Source organism: Arabidopsis thaliana, chromosome 3 (genome assembly GCF_000001735.4).
Source record: "Arabidopsis thaliana chromosome 3, partial sequence".
Lineage (NCBI taxonomy): Eukaryota > Viridiplantae > Streptophyta > Magnoliopsida > Brassicales > Brassicaceae > Arabidopsis > Arabidopsis thaliana.
The window spans coordinates 7,506,946-7,527,696 of record NC_003074.8 but is presented as its reverse complement, the minus strand read 5'-3'; the positions used below and the strand labels follow the sequence as shown (position 1 = coordinate 7,527,696).

Below are 20,751 nucleotides of genomic sequence, written 5' to 3'. Positions count from 1 at the left end.
TGTATATATCTATAAATATATAACGATATTTCTCCTTTCAAATCAACATAGTCTTCCACTTTGTTTTGAACTTTTTGACCAAAAACACACTCGTGAGCTTATAAAAAAAAATCAACAATGAAGATTCCTCTCTTGGGGTTACTTTTACTAATAAGTCTTGTCGGCTCTCCGACAAGGGCTGAAGAAGGACCTGTTTGCCCGAAGACCGAAACTCTTAGCCGTGCAAGTTTTCCGGAGGGCTTTATGTTTGGTACCGCAACCGCAGCCTTTCAGGTACATGTATATGTATACAAAATAGATAAAATATCCATAGAAATGGTGATATTAAAACACTTACAAAACATTGGGTGAAGCTAAGAATATGTTGGGAAATGGAACAATGAAAATGATTTATGTATTTATATGGTTAAAATAGGTGGAAGGTGCAGTAAATGAAGGTTGCAGAGGTCCAAGCCTGTGGGACATCTACACCAAGAAATTTCCACGTCTGTCTCTTTTCTTTTCTATTTATTTCGACCACGAAGCATATATATGTCCACTTATTAGTTGTCGGTTTTTTTAAAACATGCATTCATCACTCGTGTGTTATTATGAATTTGATTCCAAGAGGTATTATAAAGAGTTGTTAACGACCAGTATTATAGTAAGTAACTGTGTAGCGAACCAGATATCTGGTGATAATAAATAACATTTTGTACTATATTTAAACTGCAGATAGAGTTAAGAATCACAATGCTGACGAGGCCGTCGATTTCTACCATCGCTACAAGGTATTAGCTTCTAGATTCTCTTTTTAAACGTTTGATCATTGATAGTATCATTTTCTCACGTGTAGTTCGAACAACTAAAAGATGATTGAAGTAGTCCAGATAATTAATTTCGGGAAAACATTTTATCAAAACTGTATAAAGAATAATTTGGAACAACACAAGATGAATAGTTAAATAAAAAAAGAACTAAGTTAATCTTGTAAAAGTTGGTAACTATATAACACTTAGGATAAAGTGCATCATAAGGTTCAGTTTTTATAGTTATTTATTTTATTAAGTTTTATCGATTAGAATTTTCATAGTGAATCGTTAGATTCATGGGCTCTACGAAGTCATGTTAATTACTTAATTTTATAACTAATGTTTCGTATGCCTATCTAAATCAACAGGAGGATATCCAGTTGATGAAAAAGCTGAACACTGATGGTTTTAGACTTTCTATTTCGTGGCCAAGAATATTTCCTCGTAAGTTAAACCATTCATGAGTTCCTCAACAAATAAAAATAGGCCACGAGAATTTTAGAATTACTATTGGTTTCCAACAAGAGCTGGTTACTGAATAATATAACAGATGGGAGGATGGAGAAAGGAATAAGCAAAGAAGGAGTTCAATTTTACCACGATCTTATTGATGAGCTCCTTAAAAATGGTCATAGACTCTCTCTAACTCTATATATCCACAATTATATCTACATTTTTATTTATTTATCGTAGTAACATATAGTAACTGCAAAAAACTAACTCTCACTAAATTATTGTTTTTCAGACATAACACCATTAGTAACGGTTTTTCATTGGGATACTCCCGCCGATTTGGAAGATGAATACGGTGGCTTTTTAAGCGAACGTATTGTGTAAGTGTACATGTCATATCTTCACATTTGATTATTGTTTTTAAGTTGTTTCGTACAATAGTAATTTTTCTACTATACGTAATATCAAAGTATAATTGCTTACTTTAAAATGTGAATATATAGGCCTGATTTTGTGGAGTATGCAAACTTCACGTTCCACGAGTATGGGGACAAAGTGAAAAACTGGATTACGTTCAACGAGCCATGGGTCTTTAGCCGTTCGGGCTACGACGTTGGGAAGAAAGCACCAGGACGTTGTTCTCCTTACGTCAAAGAGTTTGGAAAGCTTTGTCAAGATGGACGGTCAGGATTCGAACCTTATGTTGTCAGTCACAATTTACTCGTGGGTCATGCTGAAGCTGTTGATGCTTTCCGAAAATGCGAAAAGGTAAAAACAGAATACCCTATTTAATCACATTCGTTTCTCCACAGTGACATATAAACCAACTTTTTTAAAAGTTTTACTTATTAATTTTTCGGTTTTTTGAAAAAGTGCAAAGGTGGTAAAATCGGAATCGCTCATAGTCCAGCTTGGTTTGAACCCGAAGATGTGGAAGGAGGTCAAGCGACTGTAAACCGTGTGCTTGATTTCGTCATTGGCTGGTTAAAAACACAAATCATCAACTCTTGATATATTTTAATGTTATTCTTGATTATATATATACATAATTGCAACATTGTGTTTTTCTTTTTCTTTAGGCATTTGGATCCTACCACGTTCGGGGACTATCCTCAGTCTATGAAAGACGCGGTTGGATCTCGGTTGCCAAGATTTACCAAAGCCCAAAAGGCAAAACTGAAAGATTCGACAGACTTCGTGGGAATAAACTATTACACTTCCTTCTTTGCAAAGGCTGACCAGAAGGTTGATAGTCGGAACCCGACTTGGGCTACAGATGCTCTAGTCGAATTTGAACGTAAGATTCGTTTATTTCGTTATTCCTTACCTAATACAATAGTACATCATGTTAAATGATATATTATGCTATATGTCAATGTGTTAACATAACTAGCAAAACCAAAACTTTAGTAATCTACTAAAACTAAATTCTTAAAAACATTTTCAGCGAAGACTGTGGATGGATCCATTAAAATTGGTAGCCAGGTAAACAACTTTCCTTAACCAAAAAGTTTTTTTTTTTTTAATTTATGATTTAATTACTTTACAACTATCATTTCTTGTAGCCCAACACTGCTAAGATGGCTGTCTACGCTAAGGGTTTGAGGAAGCTCATGAAATACATTAAGGACAGATACAACAGCCCTGAGATCATAATCACTGAGAATGGTTACTAAAGAATTCAAAATCTTCTTTTATTATAATATACCGTTTTTCTACTTTTGTTGATTTTCGGAATCTTATTTTTATAGGCTACGGGGAGGACCTTGGCGATAAAGATACAGATCTTAGCGTTGCTCTCAACGACCACAACAGGAAATACTATCTCCAGAGGCATCTTTTGGCACTGAATGAAGCTATATGGTGAGATCAGTTCCTCACTTTGTTGTAAGCTTTGATCTTTTAAGTACAAATGTTTTTTTCCATTTAGATTCAATTTTTTGTATCTTGCAGTGAAGACAAGGTGAATGTTACATCGTATTTCTTGTGGTCTTTAATGGACAACTTCGAGTGGCAAGACGGGTACACAGCTAGGTTCGGAGTTTACTACATAGACTTCAAGAACAACTTGACTCGTATGGAGAAAGAATCCGCAAAATGGCTTTCTGAATTCCTCAAACCAGGCCTGAAACCATCTAAGTCCTCAAAGCTACACGAGGAGCTCTGAGTCGAGTTTCTTTGCAAGATCTTAAAGCAAAAGCTTCAATCCCGCGGACAATAAAAGAAGGACGACGAGTTTGTCTTTGGTTTCTTCTTATGTTGTATAGTTTCTGCTGCAGTGTAGTTAAGACATGTTTAGAATAAGGAAATGGGTTACTATGTACCCACATATATGTATCCAAAATATGTACAGTGTTGTTGTTGCCTCTAAATTCGAAATCCAAAGCTTTGATTTATGCATGAAAGACAACATAATCTATTTGCAGAGTGATGCAAGAACTCGACGAGGAGGATCAAACGGTCTTCGAGAATGAAGAACCGCCCAGTTATCTATAAGCAAAACATCTCCTCTCTGCCACGGAACAGCAACACATTCCTCTTCAAGAATCCTAAGACAATCATGGACTATATCCGCAGGTAAAGGCTTTCCATCCCCAAAAGTCACAGCCTTTCTTGGATCATTCCGCTTATCCTCCCATCCCGTATAAGCAGCTACCATGCTGTTAAACCATACTTTACGGTTTCTCGACTCGTCATATTTGATAGCCGGAATCGGACCCATTACCGTCTTGGCTCCACCATCCTCTGTCCATTCCAGTTTCATTCCCAAATCAACCGCCCTATCAAAGCAAGTTTCATCAATGTTATCAAGAAGCCCCCTCAACGAACATACACTGTGAGAATCTACAAGTGATGATGAAGTACCTTTGCTCAGCAAGGTTCTTGTCATGGGTTAAGAATGTAGATTTCCAACCACGTCCAATGGGAGATGAAGGATCATCATCTTCACCTAAAACCCTAACATAAAGCAAACCATGTTCCTCTAATCTCTGAACAAACTCTGGATGTTTATCTTTCATTCTCTCATACACAACATGACTCAACACAATTGGAGTCTCTCCACCACACTTAGGCTCAATCTCACAGTAAAAGAACAACTTTGATGGAAACTCACGAACCTAACAAACACCATCAATCAAATTCAATAAAGCTCAAAACTTTAGATGTAAAAAATCAAATTCACATAAACCCAAATCTGATTTTGATCAATACCTGAGCCATCTCGTGGTGAAAAGGAATCTTCTGATCAGGAGGAGATTCATTAGCAGTGAAGACACGACCGACGACGCTAGTGCGAGGAGCAGCGCCTCCGACGTAAGGAAGCTCATCGAAACCGAAAGCTTCAACGACGTCGTTGAAATCATCGGCGGAATTCACCGGAAAACCTCTGAATAGCACTGCTCCGGATTCGTGCAAGAGAGAATCGAGATAGTGTTTCTGAGTTTTGATAGTTTGAGTGAATAGTGGGAGAGACAGAGCAGGAATTGGAATCGAAGCAGACGGTGGTGATATCACCGCCGGGAATGGTTTGGATTCGTAGTGCTTTTGCTGTGGGATTGGAGTTTCCACCAACAACAGTTCCGCCATTTTTTTTCTGATGTTTTCTCAAATTATTTTCTAATCTTAGTATTTTCACAATCTCTTTGATGTCACTATCACACAACATACTCATGATGTTATGGTAAGTTTTTTTTATACCAGACTCATGATTTTTTTTTACCATGAACCACTATAAATTGGTTTTGATGTGGAACACTCTCTATGATATGTTAGAATATTTATTCATGCATGTTTGTGTGAAAATTAAAGACCAATTAAAAGTGTAACACAATAACACATCATTCTAAACATGTATTTGTGTATAAAAGGTATATTCGAATCACTTTGGCCAAAGCACCATCCTAACAACGGATGGATTTAAGCGGCTAGCTACACTTTTATTTGGTCAAGACAAGTACGAATACACAACACTACAACAACATAAGTAGATATTGAACCCTAATAGTAATTAAGAGGCTTAACTAAAGTTTACGAGGAAGTTGATTTTTGAGCTTAATTAACATTTAACAACAACGGCAACAAGTTCCCGGTGGAGGTTTTGGGCCTTCACAGCAGCGGCAAGCAGGACATGCTACTTTATCACCTCCAGTAACGTGAGAGGCTACAAAATAATCATTAAAAAATGTTTACAAATAAGATAAATTAATATTGAAAATGCTCTCATTAATGTTCTGATTATTTAGTGATGAGGTTTGTCAATGTTCTTGCCTGCTGGTTCGGTGGGACTTTCAGTAGCATGAACATCTTCATATGCGAATAGAGATACATAAAAAAAACTCTAAATTGATAGGTAAATTCTCAAATTAAATCAGTTAACTAAGCAGTTTACTTACCTGCGAGACAAGAGATAAAACTTGTCGGAGATAAAACCATGGTTGTGATGAAAATGATAAGAATCATTTTCTTCATAGAGCTAGTCATAATGAGTCTTGAGTATGGTTTTTGGTTTCTATAAGCTTATATGTCTAAGTGTGTATTTATAGAATGTTAGTAGATAAAATAAGGAGATAAGAATTGACGAAAATAATACATTTTCCCATGGTCTTTTACTCTTTTTGTTCAACTTTTGTTGTTGTTTGAATCCTGTTTTTAATTTGAGATAATGTAGTTAAAGCTTTTGTGCATGGATTTTTTGCCACTCTTGAATTATCTTAAGACGTCAGTAATATTGTTAACATACAAAGGATGTTTAAAGTCAAAGGTACGATACTATTAAATACTTTTGTCTGTAGTAATTGAAGGCTCGAAGTATGCTATCTTGTGATCTTGTCATGTGACTCATAGCGAATTTTTCCAATTGTTGATAATAGGAACTCTTTATAATAATGCATATTCGAGTTGCAAATTATATTCTTAATCAAATTATATTTTTTTTTAGTCAAAGTTGCATATCTACTTGGAAATCCAAATTAATATAATATAAAACTTTTTGTCACAGAAAAAATATAGTTGATATATTTTCTACAAAACTAGGTGTGATCTCACGTATGTATTAACATTTCGCAAACACGTTTTCAGGATTGGTCCGAAGAAAAATTTAATTTTTCAAGTTTTAACTTTTTCACTCAATCAAGAGACTTTACACTTCATATAGTCTTGTAGTGTAGAAGACAATTAATTGCAGTAATACTTTGAGTTTTAGCAAATTCTCTTAGAAAAAAGTGTCATCGCAACCGGATTAACTCGTTTATGTGAAGTTTCGACTATCTTGCTTGGCTTAGTGGTAGAGCTAAGACCTTCCTCCACGACACCACTTTGGTGGTTTCATCAATCTTATTTGTCACTCACATCTCAGTTTCGGATGAATGACGGCGCTGTAGTAACACTCATGAAAGTTTGTTATCTCTTACTTGTAGCTTCAAAACCAGTGATAGGACCGGAAGAGGCACATCTCTACACTCTACTTTGAACTATGAACGATGGAAAATACATTTTTACTTCTTTTTTCTCATGCGCTGTTTGGCTGCGTGTTACTGTACAAAGTGGACTTTTACAAAAATAAACATGTTTACTCGTCATCTTGAAGAACTATAAAAAAAAATTCATGTACAAGTGAGTATTGGTTATTACATTCAAATGCTTATAGTCAAGTCTATATATACATGCACAACACAACAAATATGCAAATCAATTAAAACATAAAATAATGGGAAAAGGTCATTTGAGATTTCGTAAGTAAGTGACGAAGATGAAGATTGAAATGATACGTATCGGTTATGGGATAATGAAGAGGGTTTTTCACACGATTTTCTAAAAACAAGAATCATTTATTCTTAATATTTTTTGTCAAACATTCTTTCCAAATAATATCAAATCTTTTGTGATCCCATTATCACCAACTAAGAAAACAATGTATAAAAGTGTGTTACTATCAAAACTAGCTTATAGTAAAACTATTCAACATAACCCAAGGTTATTTTATTCACAATACAAAGATTACACTTTTTATTTACTTATATATACATATTATAAAGATTACACATATTTAACACATCAAAATAACCCATTTGATTGAGAGCAAACGTCAGTCTTCAGGCGCCGCCTGGACAACGACATGGGCAGCAAGAATCAGGTGGAGCCGGTGCACAACATACACACTGTGGACACATGCGAATTGGTGGTGACGGCGCCATCAGCTTACGCCCTCCACCTTTTCAGTGAAAAATAAAATCATTAATCCCTCTAAAAAACTGAAAGAGAGAGAGAGTCATACATACAGTATAGTGGAGGATATTCATAGATAACTAGCTTACCTCCTAGAAGCACACTAGCGGCTTGACATGGAAGTATTGGAGACAAGACAAGTGAGAGAACAAAAACATATAGGAGGATGTTGGATTTTGCTGACCCGGTTTTCATTGCAGCTTTAAGATGTGTGAATGTGAAAATCTTATTGAACTAAACCAATTTGCTGTTGAAACTTGGAACCATGGTGAGAGGATGATTATATAGCCGGGACGTTTGGTCAAGAAGAGGACTTAGCAATAAAATATTTAAGAGATTAAATCTAGTTACTATTGACCAAAATAAGCCATTAGTTTTGATGATGCAGCTATATTTTGATTTCACACGGTAATTGATATACACTATCTTCTGATATCACCATCTACCTGATAGATATTGCAATAAATACATGTTGCAACTATTGCGATTAGTTGACCTTGAGGTAGTTTGCATGAGATGACTTTGTGTAACGAGTTCATATTAAACGATGATAGAAGAGCCTTTGCTAGCACCTAAAAATTCTGTACAAGCATAGATGAAGAAATAACCTTGTACCATTTTTAGCTGACTTTTATAAACTTCAAACAAAGATGCATGTATTGTAAACATGGTTTTACATTCATAACCCGAAAGATTAACTTCGACATTGTTGTGAACTCTAGGATTTCGACATTTTTAATTTTTTACAGTAGTTCATCAACTCTCCAAGGAGGACATCAAAACTAACTTATAAACATATAAGTACTGAGCAGAACCCAAAGGTTTTATTATTCAAAACACAGAATACACTTTTTGTTTACGTGTTCATACATATTATAAGGAATTAAGGACCTTGGATAGCACATTGGATAGCATAAGTCAGAGTCTTCAGGGACCACCAGAACAGCCACAACGGCAGCAAGAACCGGGTGGAGCCGGTGCACAACATGCACACTGTGTACACATGAGAATAGGTGGTGGTGGCGCCATCATCTTACGCCCTTCACTTTTCCATTAATAAATCAATTTCTCCCTATGAAAAACCAAAACAGAGAGAGTGATAGTAGATGGGAGAAATTTCAGAGATTAATTAGCTTACCTCCTAGAGGGACACTAGCTGCTTGACATGGAAGTGTTGGAGACAAGACCAGTGCGAGAAATAAAACATATAGGAGGATGGTAGACCTTGCTGACCCGGTTTTCATCGCAGCTTTAAGATGTATGAATATGAAAATGTGAGTGAACGAAACCGATTAGCTGCTGTTGAAACTTGAAACCATGGTGTGAAGATGACTATATAGCCGGGGAAGAGAGAGGAAGTAAACTGAACAAGTTGGCCAAGAAGATCAAATCTAGTTACCGTTGACCAAAATAAGCCATCTACATGATAGATACTGAAATAAATACATGCTGCAATTATTGCTTAGTTGACCTTGAGGTAGTTGCGGTGAGATGACTTTCATATGCGAAACTTTATGAGAAGTAATCATGTCAACAATTGTGTAAGGAGTTCAGATTAAACAATGCGAAAAAGTAGAAGAGCCTTTGCTAGTACCTAAAAATTCTATACATGCATAGATGAAGAAACAATTTTGATGAGCTTAGAACTTCATTCTTTTAGCAGGACCTTGATCGATAATTGGATCAACTTGAGGCGGTTGTGACTCTCCTCCCTGTGTTCCAAGCTCTTCCTTTTCTCCTAATGCTTCTTGGCTAACATAACCTTCAGGAAAGGGTGGGGGTGGAGGTGGTGGCGCTAACTGCACAACGCAACACAAAAAAGCAAGTCTCACAATCAGAAGAGAAGTATAAGAAGTAGAGTCAGTAACATTCGTCATGCCAACAAGAGATCTTTAGTGATACAGTAAGTAGATTTTTTCACAAATACAAATGTACCTTGCGATATAATGAGGTAAGAATGACATCGACTCGCTTCATTTCCTTTAGATCAACTGTCTCACTAGCAGGCTTCGACTCAGCAGGTTCGTTCTGGTTTTCAGTATCAACTAGAACATATAGATAAAAAATCACAATACTGATGAAGTAATTTATCTACCTCAAGTTGCAGCAAAGGGCAACTGTTACACAAGAACTTGTTAAAGCCATAAACTTGTTCACCATTGGCCATGAGCTTGAAAATCAACAAAAAGTAGCTTCCTAAGTTAACTGATAAACTTAAGACTATTGCAACTAAGCACACTTGCAAGTCTACAAATAGTTCATACAAACAACATATATATTTCGTCCAGTTTCATACAAAGCCATCGATCTTTTGGAAGAGAACGAAACCTTACCTTGTCTAATGGTCTCCAATTTCGATGCAGCATCAGTGAAAGCCTTGGATATATTATAAATAGTCCGACTCTGATTCAAACATACAAAATGAGAAAGAGAAGAAAACAAAACGTTTCAGAAACTAAAACAGACAACTATCATCAGCAACACACAAATCAAAAGAGGAAGAAACTTACAACTCGAGCTGCGAAGACACTACAAAGCTGAGGAGCTTGGTAAATAGAACCATCCAAGATATAATATGTTAGCATCGGTGTGACTTTCTCAGGACCATCTCTCTTTTGCTTACGAAAGACGAACAGGTTTGGTTCAGTAGCATCAGTTAACATATATTCTAGACCTGTCATCTTCCTACATAATATAATCACAATGGTTTCAATCAAACATTGTCACTAAATTCTCCACCTAAATCTATCTCCATTTCTCTAACAGTATCCCAGGTGAGACCAAACCCTAATTCGACCTAAAGTTGAAACCTTTATGAGTTTCAACATAACCCTATCTGTAGAGCAGTGAGGAGGAGCTTACGAGAGGTGAGAGAGATCGAGAGGGTGAATGGATCTTCTCCGAAGAATCTCATTGTTGCAAGTTGTATCGTAGAAAGGAGACAAAGCGAAGTAATCGAAGATGTAGTTACGATCAAGAGGGTATGAATTGATCCAGAGCTGATCCCTGAAGGAAATTCCAGTCATATCCGTTCCCGGAGGCTGTAACGGAGGAGGAATTTGATCCGCCGCATTGCCGTTGAAGGTATCGGCCGTAGCCGCCGAGAGCAGAGAGGAATCCATGGAAGTGAGTCACTTCGCCGTGAAGGAGAAGAGCACAGAGAAAGAAAGAGAGCGAGAGAGAGAATAATATGGTTCGGCCCATTATGTAATTTGGGCTTTCGAATTTCATTGGCCCAAAATTGAAGGAATTAGACAAATGTGTTATCAACTGATTCTGACAACATTTTTTTTTTTGTTACAAACTTATAATAACTATAGAACCTTTTTTTTTAATAACTAGTAATTGAACTTTGTCCGATGATAACTTAATTAATAAGAAGAAAACATAACAAAGGCAGATAAATCTTTTTTATAGAAATGAAATAAAAACACAGGGTTTTGTCCAAAAAACCACAAGGGTCAAAAGTCAACGACCATTTAAATCATAAGAAGGTTTTGTTGTGTGTTCCATGCACGTATCCTCCCTGGACCAGCTTCCAGCTAGCGAAGCCAATTGCTACGTTTACTTCTTTTTTTTATCAAAGTTTGTTGTGATTGTTGGGCCTTTGGAACCATTTTGATCCTCACAATCTTTGCTTCTTTTTAAACAATGTAAAATTAGTCTTCCACGTTGTAGCTTACCTATTTGGCTATTCATTTGCCATTGAATTGGATTTTTTTTTTTTTTGTTTCTTACCATGGAATATGGATGGCAGTTTCTGGAAATTGGAATTCAAATTAAAACTAAAGTGTGTCGAACCAAACCAAACCAAGATATTGTTCAATATGGATTCTATGTATATAAACTAAAAGAAAAGAAAAAAAAATCAAAAACCTAACAAACGCGCCTAACCAAAACTGAATTGAATACAAAAAGCAAAAACCAAGTTATATTATTTACTTCAATTTGATTTATTTAGTCGAAAATAAGATATATTAGTGCATTATGCATACGTACGAATACAACGTTAAAAAACAGGACATTGACATCAACTAAACGGCATTGGAAGATTATTGGATCGTTAATTTTTAAATCTTTATAGAATGTTAATCAAATCAAACATATTAGTTTAGTTTTATTTAGGTTCGAGACAACCGACTCTTGTATACATATTTTTTTTCATAAGTTGACCTACAAAAATAACGTCGTGCTTATTAGTTTTCAATAATTTCCATTATTGCCTAGATATCTCAAACCTCTGCTTTTTCTTTTTGTAAATGTCTCTCTCTTTTGTTTCATAGAAGAATAATGGAGTACCATCCTCAAGCAATTAGGTTATGTGCGTTGATCTTCATCTCTTTCTATGCTCTTTTACACCTCGTTGAAGCACAAGACCAAAAAGGTATATACATATACACATTTCTTTGTTGTTTTTGATAATGTTTCGTCGAAATTATGTTCTTACTTAGTTTTCTGATACATTTTGTTCGCTTGTGTTACTAGGATTCATTAGTTTGGATTGCGGGTCATTGCCAAATGAGCCTCCTTACAACGATCCTTCAACCGGATTAACATACTCGACGGACGATGGTTTCGTGCAGAGTGGCAAAACTGGAAGAATCCAGAAAGCGTTCGAGTCGATCTTCAGTAAACCGTCTTTGAAGCTTAGATACTTCCCGGACGGATTCCGAAACTGCTATACCTTGAATGTCACGCAAGACACAAACTATCTGATCAAAGCTGTATTTGTGTATGGTAACTACGATGGTCTTAACAATCCCCCGAGTTTCGATCTTTACCTTGGTCCGAATCTATGGGTAACGGTTGATATGAATGGACGGACCAATGGTACTATCCAGGAGATTATCCACAAGACCATATCTAAGTCTCTCCAGGTCTGTCTTGTTAAGACAGGAACAAGCTCACCTATGATTAATACGTTAGAGCTACGACCACTTAAAAACAATACTTACAATACTCAGAGTGGCTCTCTGAAGTATTTCTTCCGATATTATTTCAGCGGTTCAGGCCAAAACATACGGTATGAATCACGCCCTTTCACTTAATCATGAACAAAATTTGGTTTCTGGTTCTGTTTGATCCGTTTAGGATAAACTTTTTAACGAAGATTATTTGTTTTAAACCTTTAATAAATTTAGTGTATATATTGAAGTTTAAAGATTATAATTACTTATTAGGTTTTTGGTTGCACAAAACTCGGATTGGGTTCATTTGGTATAGACATTTTTCTAGCATCTTGGTTTATTAATATGGATTTTGATTTGTTTCAGTAAGTTTGTTTTTAAGTAAAATGTTAGTCTTTAATACATGACAAAAATATTTTTGATAGGTACCCTGATGATGTCAATGATCGTAAATGGTATCCATTCTTTGATGCAAAAGAGTGGACAGAGTTAACAACCAATCTGAATATAAACAGTTCTAATGGTTATGCACCACCAGAAGTTGTGATGGCGTCAGCCTCAACGCCTATAAGTACTTTTGGAACATGGAACTTCTCATGGTTATTGCCATCTTCCACAACCCAATTTTATGTGTACATGCATTTTGCCGAGATTCAAACTCTACGGTCCCTCGATACCCGAGAATTCAAAGTGACGTTGAATGGAAAACTTGCTTATGAACGCTACAGCCCTAAAACGTTAGCCACCGAAACCATTTTCTATTCGACACCACAACAATGTGAAGATGGGACATGCCTCTTGGAGTTGACGAAAACACCTAAGTCTACTCTTCCTCCTCTCATGAACGCTCTTGAGGTTTTCACCGTGATCGATTTTCCACAGATGGAAACAAATCCAGATGATGGTAAGTCTATATGTTTCAATCAATTTCCTCTATAAATATAATTTCATGGGTTGTTTTTTGATGCAACAATAACTTTATTCTAGTTGCTGCTATCAAGAGTATCCAAAGCACTTATGGATTAAGTAAAATCAGCTGGCAAGGAGATCCATGCGTTCCTAAACAGTTTTTGTGGGAGGGTTTAAACTGCAATAATCTAGATAACTCCACGCCGCCTATTGTCACTTCCTTGTAAGATCAATCTTAAATTATTGTATTAGTTATGTCACATGATTTTATCATCTGTAAATGAAATGTGTGCATGCATAAATATGTCTTTAGAAACTTATCGTCAAGTCATTTAACGGGGATCATCGCGCAAGGCATTCAGAATCTGACACACCTACAAGAACTGTAAGTATTTCGTATTTCAAAACTGAGCATAATGAAAACTATTTGTTCACCTTAATTGTATCTTGTTTATAACATATTTTTGTACTTACAAATGCTTATGTAGAGACTTGTCAAATAACAATTTGACGGGAGGAATACCCGAATTTCTTGCTGACATAAAATCACTCTTAGTAATGTGAGTCGTTTTAAACAAGACAATTTTTTATAATCTATTAGCCTCTTCGCACTACAAGATTGCCTATGTTTCTAACATTGTGTCTATCTTAACAGAAATTTAAGTGGGAACAATTTTAATGGCTCTATTCCTCAAATCCTTTTACAGAAGAAAGGACTAAAGCTAATGTAAGCTTTTCTCATATAATATTTTCATGACTATATAAAATTTGTGCTCAAGTCTCCTAAATGACTGGTAAATTTCTTTTTTTCCTCAACATTGGTAACTCATAGTCTTGAAGGAAACGCCAATCTGATTTGTCCGGATGGATTATGTGTAAACAAAGCTGGCAATGGTGGTGCCAAGAAAATGAATGTTGTAATACCGATTGTTGCATCAGTTGCGTTTGTGGTTGTTCTTGGATCTGCATTGGCGTTCTTTTTTATTTTCAAAAAGAAAAAGACATCAAACAGTCAAGGTATACACAAAAAGAACCTTTAAATTGCCTTGAATACTGCAATACATATGTTCACTATGTATAAAAAGTCTCATTATACTGTTGCATTGTAACATTAGATTTAGGTCCATCTTCATATACTCAAGTATCAGAAGTTAGAACAATCAGATCTTCAGAGTCGGCAATAATGACTAAGAACAGAAGATTTACATATTCGGAGGTTGTAACAATGACAAATAACTTTGAAAGAGTTCTTGGTAAAGGAGGATTTGGAATGGTTTATCATGGAACTGTAAATAATACTGAACAAGTAGCCGTTAAAATGCTTTCACACTCATCTTCTCAAGGATATAAAGAATTCAAAGCAGAGGTAAGTTTTAGCAAGGTTATTAAGAAACGTTTGTAGAAACACTATCGTTTTATTAGAGTAACATGTCAAATTTTGATGTATTGCTCTTCCACTCCTCTAGGTGGAACTTCTTCTCAGAGTTCACCACAAAAATTTGGTTGGCCTCGTTGGATATTGTGATGAAGGAGAAAACTTGGCTCTTATCTACGAGTACATGGCTAACGGAGACTTGAGAGAACATATGTCAGGTAAGTATTTATAGTTGCTACAAATACATATTTGTTGTGGTGTTTTCACATATTTATATGTTGATTCAAATGTAGGAAAGCGAGGTGGATCTATTCTAAATTGGGAAACTAGACTAAAAATAGTTGTCGAGTCTGCCCAAGGTTTGATATGAGTTTTAATATAATTTTTGCTTGTATCCTCTATTCATTTGCTTAACCCTTGATGAAAATGAAATTTGTTGCATAGGTTTGGAATACTTGCATAATGGATGCAAACCACCAATGGTTCATAGGGATGTTAAAACCACAAATATATTGTTGAATGAACACCTCCATGCTAAGCTAGCTGATTTTGGGCTTTCGAGATCTTTTCCAATTGAAGGAGAAACTCATGTGTCAACAGTTGTTGCTGGAACTCCTGGATACCTTGATCCAGAGTAAGTTTCATAATTGTTGGGCAATGATTTTCTTTTAAATTTTATTTTAAGGGTAATTGCTAGTTTTCATCTATCATGAGTATCATCACTTGATAGGATATCATATATATTTTTTATTTTTAATAGGATAAATATTGATTTTGCAGATATTACCGAACAAATTGGTTGAACGAGAAAAGTGATGTTTATAGCTTTGGAATTGTACTATTAGAGATCATCACAAACCAACTTGTGATCAATCAAAGTCGTGAAAAACCACATATAGCAGAATGGGTGGGGTTAATGCTTACAAAAGGAGACATTCAAAACATTATGGATCCAAAACTTTATGGTGATTATGACTCTGGTTCTGTCTGGAGAGCAGTTGAACTAGCAATGTCATGTCTAAATCCTTCTTCAGCTAGAAGACCAACAATGTCTCAAGTTGTTATCGAATTAAACGAATGTTTGTCATATGAAAACGCAAGAGGAGGAACGAGTCAAAACATGAACTCAGAGAGTTCAATAGAAGTCAGCATGAACTTTGATATTGGAGCTACCCCTGATGCTCGTTAGACTGCAAGAGTCATTTTATCTTTGTTTTCTTGAGTGGATTTTTGTTATTTTCAAAGGAAAATTTTAAAAGTTTTGTAATGAATTTATGTCATTAATGAATGTGATTTATTGGAATCAAGATTAGCAGCATAGACTCGATCTACGGTTAAAAAAAGAGGATAAAGTCCAATCATAACTCTCTTTAATTTATTTTGCAGAATGAAAACGTAGTAGAAATGGATGTAATCTTAGTGGAATAAACAAAGCAAATGATGAGACATGTTTATACGTTTCTTGTGATCAAAGTTTCGAAGCTCTAGATATATAGCAATAGGCCCGGGATGACTCAAATATGATCGAGGGGAAGAAGCGCGCACCTGCCAATTGCTCGCTACGACCATCTTCTATCTCAGTTCACGTCATTGTTTGATATAAAAGTGACTTGTTCTGTACGTTAAATCATATTTGACTCATCCTGGGCCTATTGCTCTGTATGGTTTTTCTAACTGACTCAGTTATTTATTTGTAATATGATAGTTCCAAAATAAGACATTACAAATGATTTATACACGTACATTTTATACAACAACTTCCATTTTTAGTTTATTTTAACTATATATCATATTTGTCCACCAAAATTTACGATGTAGTCAAAGTTGATATCTAGTAGCATTCTAATTTAGTGCATAATAAATTTAACGTAAAGATTATCAGTGTATTGTTGTATGTGGAATAATTAAAGAGAAAGAAAAAATATATTTTTTTTAAAGTAAAAAAAAAAGTTGAAATGGATTTCATTTTCTGAAGGAAGAACAAGTTGATGAATAATAAAGTCAAATGAGGATGATAATAGAGACTAGAGAGGTATACCATATCATTTGATGATTGTGGACAACTGGATGTTGTTTTTTCCAATATAAGTGAAGAAGTTGCCAAGTTGATGAAATCAAAAATATCCAGCTTTCGTCACCAAAATGTATTATCCTCTGATTTGAGAAGATACTTTTTCTTGATTATATGTGTTTAATAAATGGACATGTGTGTGCTAATAAGGTTGTTGGTTTGATTTGCGGACCATATTAGAACTTTGGAGGATTTCTCTTATGATTAGTAGGACCAAAAACGTCGGATTTATTGTGATATAAAGAGTGATTTAGGTTATGTCAAAACTTTCTAAAAATAGGTTGCTTCGAAGGGACATCTTTGTCTAAAATGTTACATGGAAACAAACAAAAGGCCATAACCGTTCAATTAAAAAAGTCAACATGAATGATCAATCTCTCTTATCTCCCCAGCTTGCAACACCCATCGAATCCTGACTTTTTCTTTTGATTATTATATACTAAACTTTTACATACTACATAATTGCTTTTTAGAGTTTTCTGTTTGTAATTTGGAGTCAACTTGAATATATGATTTTATGATATTAAATAACGGAATTATATTTTATCTACTTAATCATTTTGACTTCAAATGTTGTTAGTCGACATTGTTACCTTTCTTTTCATAAGAAACTACCAAACGTCCAGACCTAGTCGGTTGCATCTTCGATTGCTTCATTGGGTTGATAACTAATTTAATTTTAAGAACACAAAAAATGACTACTATGGTATTATATTACAAGATGGATTTTAATTCTTTCCAATAGCTGGTTGCAATAGGCCTTATGAGACTCTTCCAAATGGAAACTTGGTTTAGTTTAATTAAACCGTTTTCTTCTCTTCTATGGAGTTCACGTTCTACAAAGATTTTCATAGACAATCAAATAATAAAACAGAAATATAGGCATGCTCCAAGAAAAACCATTCCTGCCCTATATACTTACATGCGGAAAACAAAATTAAAATTGTTATATGTTTGTGTGTTCTTTTGGCGACGCAATAGGCACAAACATTTTAAAATACGGAATTAAACACATTACAAAAATATAGTTCCTTGTATAGAGTACCAATGTTCACATTTTCATATTCAAATAACATGTTTTATGTTTTGAACATTCATTTAATTGGGTTTGGTGAAATACGCGGATAATTAACAAGCCAGCTCAAGAGCATGTTACTTTCTTAATGTAAACCAAGCTTAGAACAAAATAGCATGTTATTTTGAAAATAGCAATTAAGTAAGTGTTATTGCGAATAAATAAAAAGTTGATAGTCAATGTACCCAAGTCAAAAAAACACATCCATCAAAAGAACTTCATAAAATACTATTAAACGAAAGAGAATGTGATTAAGGAGATTTAGGGACGAAATAAGACAAAAACCAAAAGACAAAAAAGAAGAATAAAAAGATGGAGAGTGAGATAGAGAAGCATGTGGTGAGCATTTTAGGGTGTACGAGTCAGGTGAAGTTATATTCTCAAGGTGCACGCCTTCAACATTCTTAACTCTTACTAAACTCCATCCAAACTATGTTTTGTATTTGAGCCAGACAAAAAAACACTTATGTGAAAATAAAATTATAAGACAATAATAAGTTCTTCCACTAAAATCGTTTTTTTATATGGATAAGTAACACAAATTAAATAACCTTGCATTATAGATATACGAAATTTATACATATTTTACAGAGACAGACAGAGTTTATTGAGTACCAAAAAAAGAGGATGAATATTAATTTTATATTTTAGTACTCCAAAAGAGTTCTTCAAGTAAAGCTAAACTTTTTTAAGTAGAGAGAGATGGAGGCACTTTCTAAACACTTTTGTTGATAATCATCGCTTCATAATTGCAATTATCTTACGCTATCTTTACTCTAATAAAGTAATAAAAGGTTGAAAATATTGCAGAGACTGTAATTAACCTCTTGCGGCTCTGTTTTTCACAATATTTCAACCCTCGAATTCCACAGATTCTATATAAAATACAAACTTTATATAAAAAGAAATGCAAAACAAAGACTGGAAAGTGTAAACAACACTGCCCGACACCACCCTTGTCACAGAAGTTGCCTTTCTTGAGAACTGCTAAAACAATCAAGACGCCATGATTCTGTTGATGATGATGAAACTCAAAAGTTTATAATCTGTCAACACTCTGGATGATGGATTTGATTAGGATTTTGCAATGGAAGAAAAGATGGGTGGAATAATGGAAACGATGTAGGAGCAGAAGAGAAAGAGAGATTGGTTTGGTCAAGCTTGGGTCTCAAGTTTTCTAAAGCTTTTACTTGTGCTCTAAGGAACTTGAGATAATTAGCAGCTTCATCAAGCATTGATGCAGTATCCATCTTCGTCCCACCTGGAACCAATGTTTGTAAAACCCTAATCTTCTCACTTATCCTCTCCCTTCTCTGTCTCGCTGCAACCGTTTGAGGATCCGTCGATATCTTGACGTTCTTCCTCTTAGGCTTCTCCACAATCTCTAACCCGAAATTCACCGGTCTAAATGCAGCCGCTCTGTATATCATCTCCTTCATTTGTGCAATCGCCTCAGCATCGGGCTCGACATTGTCAGACAAACAAGTTGAATGTTGGAAACTAATGTTCGAAGAACCGCCTCGTTCTTTCTCTGTTCTTGGTTTCTTTGATTTCGATTGATTCTCATCGTATATAAGCTTGAAACCTCCTTTCTCCGAATCATCTTGAGGATGAACAAGACTAAAGTGACTTCCTGTCTCGTCTCCTCTGTTTCTCTTCAAAGACTTAGGTTTTGTTGTTGTTGTTGTAGTCTCAGTAGTTCCTCCATCTCCTCCTCTGTTTCTCTTCAAAGGCTTAGGCTTTATCGTTGTTGTCGTCTCAGTAGTGATCTCTCTGTTCTCAGACTCTGCAGATGAGACTCCACCAAAGCTCCAAAGAGTCTGACAATCTGAGAAAAGCACAGATATTCCTTCATCGTCCTCCGTCGAGGTGTTGTTGCTATTCGACGTCGCAGATAACAAACAATCGAGTGATGATGGATCTATCGAGCTAGCTCTGTTGCCAACATGTTGCTGCTGTTGAATCTCACCTAAGACTCCAAGATCAGACATGAAACAGCTGCTAAGATTCGGATTAATGAGTTGGTGGTGATAAGAAGAAGAAGAACAGAGTTCTCGAGCCATTAGCTCATTTCCTCCCCAAATCAAATCTGATCCTTGATGCTCCATGATTTTGCTCTCTCGTGTCATTCCATACATAGCTTGAGCGTACACAGATTCCAATCCTTCCATCGGATCAAACACAATCCTAAAAACACCCAAAACAAAGACAAATGTGAGAGGCATACTTAGAAACAGAGCATATTTGTAAACAGACATGAAACCTAAATATTTCTTGTTACATGCAGGGAAAAATGATAAAAGCTGATCTTTAAACCAACCTCGTTGTAATAACGGCAGGACATGAAAAAGTGAAACCGGAAGAAGAGAACAAACAGATGAGTTCACAGGAAACTCTGAGAAACGTTTCTTCTGTCTTAAAGAGATGACACCCAAAAAGGGAAAGAAAGAGAAAACAGAGGAAAGAAACAGAAAGAAGAAATGCTCAAAAAGGAAAGAAAGTAAAACAGTCTGTAAATGAGGTTTATTTCTGTGCTGTAGACTTAGAAAGCTCTGTTTCTGTTCTGTTCTATAATGAGCTCTCTGCTAGAGTTATAGATAGTTTCTGTAAGAAAAGACTTGAAAGCCCTATACACCCCTCCTACTATTCATACTCAGATTTGTTATTATGCACATATTTATATATAGAATAAATATTAAATATATTTGTATATTTATTATATATATATAATAGTATTATTTTTAAAAAGGTCCCAACTTTCGATGAGATCAATTGTTCCTCTGTATCAAGCACTAGTTCTGTACTTCTGTAAATTGGTATGGATGGTTAACTTTAAGAATTAGGATTAGTGTAACTTTAAGAATTAAATCCCTATTTTGATATACTTTAAAACATATATATGAGCGCCGTCAAAGGAAAAAAACTTTTAACTAGTATACCGGTAA

The 20,751-nt window shown here is 35.2% G+C and overlaps 7 protein-coding genes and 1 non-coding gene across 13 annotated transcripts; 2 read left to right on the top strand and 6 right to left on the bottom strand.

Moving 5' to 3' along the window:
- The first annotated feature begins 19 nt into the window (after positions 1 to 19).
- Positions 20 to 3,643, top strand: BGLU19 (beta glucosidase 19). Its single transcript, NM_113032.4, has 13 exons — positions 20 to 273; positions 416 to 485; positions 715 to 770; positions 1,160 to 1,235; positions 1,342 to 1,419; positions 1,537 to 1,624; positions 1,748 to 2,012; positions 2,118 to 2,227; positions 2,324 to 2,541; positions 2,692 to 2,729; positions 2,810 to 2,912; positions 2,996 to 3,107; positions 3,198 to 3,643. Exons 1-13 carry the CDS (start codon positions 118 to 120, stop codon positions 3,409 to 3,411), a joined length of 1,584 nt encoding a protein of 527 aa, NP_188774.2. The 5' UTR covers positions 20 to 117; the 3' UTR covers positions 3,412 to 3,643.
- Positions 3,117 to 4,893, bottom strand: AT3G21360 (2-oxoglutarate (2OG) and Fe(II)-dependent oxygenase superfamily protein). The gene is made up of 3 exons (NM_113031.2): positions 4,458 to 4,893; positions 4,110 to 4,363; positions 3,117 to 4,024 (listed from the first exon to the last, which is right to left on the bottom strand). Exons 1-3 carry the CDS (start codon positions 4,830 to 4,832, stop codon positions 3,661 to 3,663), a joined length of 993 nt encoding a protein of 330 aa, NP_188773.1. The 5' UTR covers positions 4,833 to 4,893; the 3' UTR covers positions 3,117 to 3,660.
- Positions 4,894 to 5,089: 196 nt separating this feature from the next.
- AT3G00390 lies at positions 5,090 to 5,791 on the bottom strand. 4 transcript variants are annotated; one of them, NR_143810.1, is made up of 3 exons: positions 5,639 to 5,754; positions 5,514 to 5,549; positions 5,100 to 5,406 (listed from the first exon to the last, which is right to left on the bottom strand). It is a non-coding gene; the product is annotated as an uncharacterized misc_RNA (transcript). The 4 variants fall into 4 exon arrangements; NR_143808.1 differs by having other exon boundaries at positions 5,090 to 5,549; positions 5,639 to 5,791; NR_143809.1 differs by having other exon boundaries at positions 5,514 to 5,754.
- Positions 5,792 to 7,147: 1,356 nt separating this feature from the next.
- AT3G21352 (uncharacterized protein) lies at positions 7,148 to 7,832 on the bottom strand. The gene is made up of 2 exons (NM_001084727.3): positions 7,559 to 7,832; positions 7,148 to 7,455 (listed from the first exon to the last, which is right to left on the bottom strand). Exons 1-2 carry the CDS (start codon positions 7,662 to 7,664, stop codon positions 7,337 to 7,339), a joined length of 225 nt encoding a protein of 74 aa, NP_001078196.1. The 5' UTR covers positions 7,665 to 7,832; the 3' UTR covers positions 7,148 to 7,336.
- Positions 7,833 to 8,219: 387 nt separating this feature from the next.
- AT3G21351 (uncharacterized protein) lies at positions 8,220 to 8,913 on the bottom strand. Its single transcript, NM_001203016.2, has 2 exons — positions 8,608 to 8,913; positions 8,220 to 8,509 (listed from the first exon to the last, which is right to left on the bottom strand). Exons 1-2 carry the CDS (start codon positions 8,711 to 8,713, stop codon positions 8,397 to 8,399), a joined length of 219 nt encoding a protein of 72 aa, NP_001189945.1. The 5' UTR covers positions 8,714 to 8,913; the 3' UTR covers positions 8,220 to 8,396.
- A 6-nt stretch (positions 8,914 to 8,919) lies between these two features.
- On the bottom strand, positions 8,920 to 10,627 carry MED6 (RNA polymerase transcriptional regulation mediator-like protein). 2 transcript variants are annotated; one of them, NM_001161161.1, is made up of 6 exons: positions 10,332 to 10,627; positions 9,980 to 10,154; positions 9,803 to 9,872; positions 9,594 to 9,716; positions 9,405 to 9,514; positions 8,953 to 9,268 (listed from the first exon to the last, which is right to left on the bottom strand). In NM_001161161.1, the coding sequence occupies exons 1-6, from the start codon at positions 10,589 to 10,591 to the stop codon at positions 9,110 to 9,112; spliced, it is 897 nt and encodes a 298-aa protein (NP_001154633.1). In that variant the 5' UTR covers positions 10,592 to 10,627; the 3' UTR covers positions 8,953 to 9,109. The 2 variants fall into 2 exon arrangements, with proteins under 2 accessions (NP_188772.2, NP_001154633.1); NM_113030.5 differs by lacking the exon at positions 9,594 to 9,716 and having other exon boundaries at positions 8,920 to 9,268.
- Positions 10,628 to 11,623: 996 nt separating this feature from the next.
- Positions 11,624 to 15,941, top strand: AT3G21340 (Leucine-rich repeat protein kinase family protein). 2 transcript variants are annotated; one of them, NM_113029.4, is made up of 13 exons: positions 11,624 to 11,853; positions 11,955 to 12,492; positions 12,802 to 13,280; positions 13,364 to 13,508; positions 13,599 to 13,670; positions 13,774 to 13,845; positions 13,941 to 14,012; positions 14,118 to 14,302; positions 14,401 to 14,651; positions 14,752 to 14,878; positions 14,954 to 15,019; positions 15,105 to 15,294; positions 15,441 to 15,941. In NM_113029.4, exons 1-13 carry the CDS (start codon positions 11,760 to 11,762, stop codon positions 15,847 to 15,849), a joined length of 2,700 nt encoding a protein of 899 aa, NP_188771.2. In that variant the 5' UTR covers positions 11,624 to 11,759; the 3' UTR covers positions 15,850 to 15,941. The 2 variants fall into 2 exon arrangements, with proteins under 2 accessions (NP_188771.2, NP_001325421.1); NM_001338528.1 differs by having other exon boundaries at positions 14,954 to 15,294.
- Positions 15,942 to 18,510: 2,569 nt separating this feature from the next.
- AT3G21330 (basic helix-loop-helix (bHLH) DNA-binding superfamily protein) lies at positions 18,511 to 20,457 on the bottom strand. Its single transcript, NM_113028.3, has 2 exons — positions 20,127 to 20,457; positions 18,511 to 19,993 (listed from the first exon to the last, which is right to left on the bottom strand). The coding sequence occupies exon 2, from the start codon at positions 19,975 to 19,977 to the stop codon at positions 18,856 to 18,858; it is 1,122 nt and encodes a 373-aa protein (NP_188770.1). The 5' UTR covers positions 19,978 to 19,993; positions 20,127 to 20,457; the 3' UTR covers positions 18,511 to 18,855.
- Positions 20,458 to 20,751: the final 294 nt, after the last annotated feature.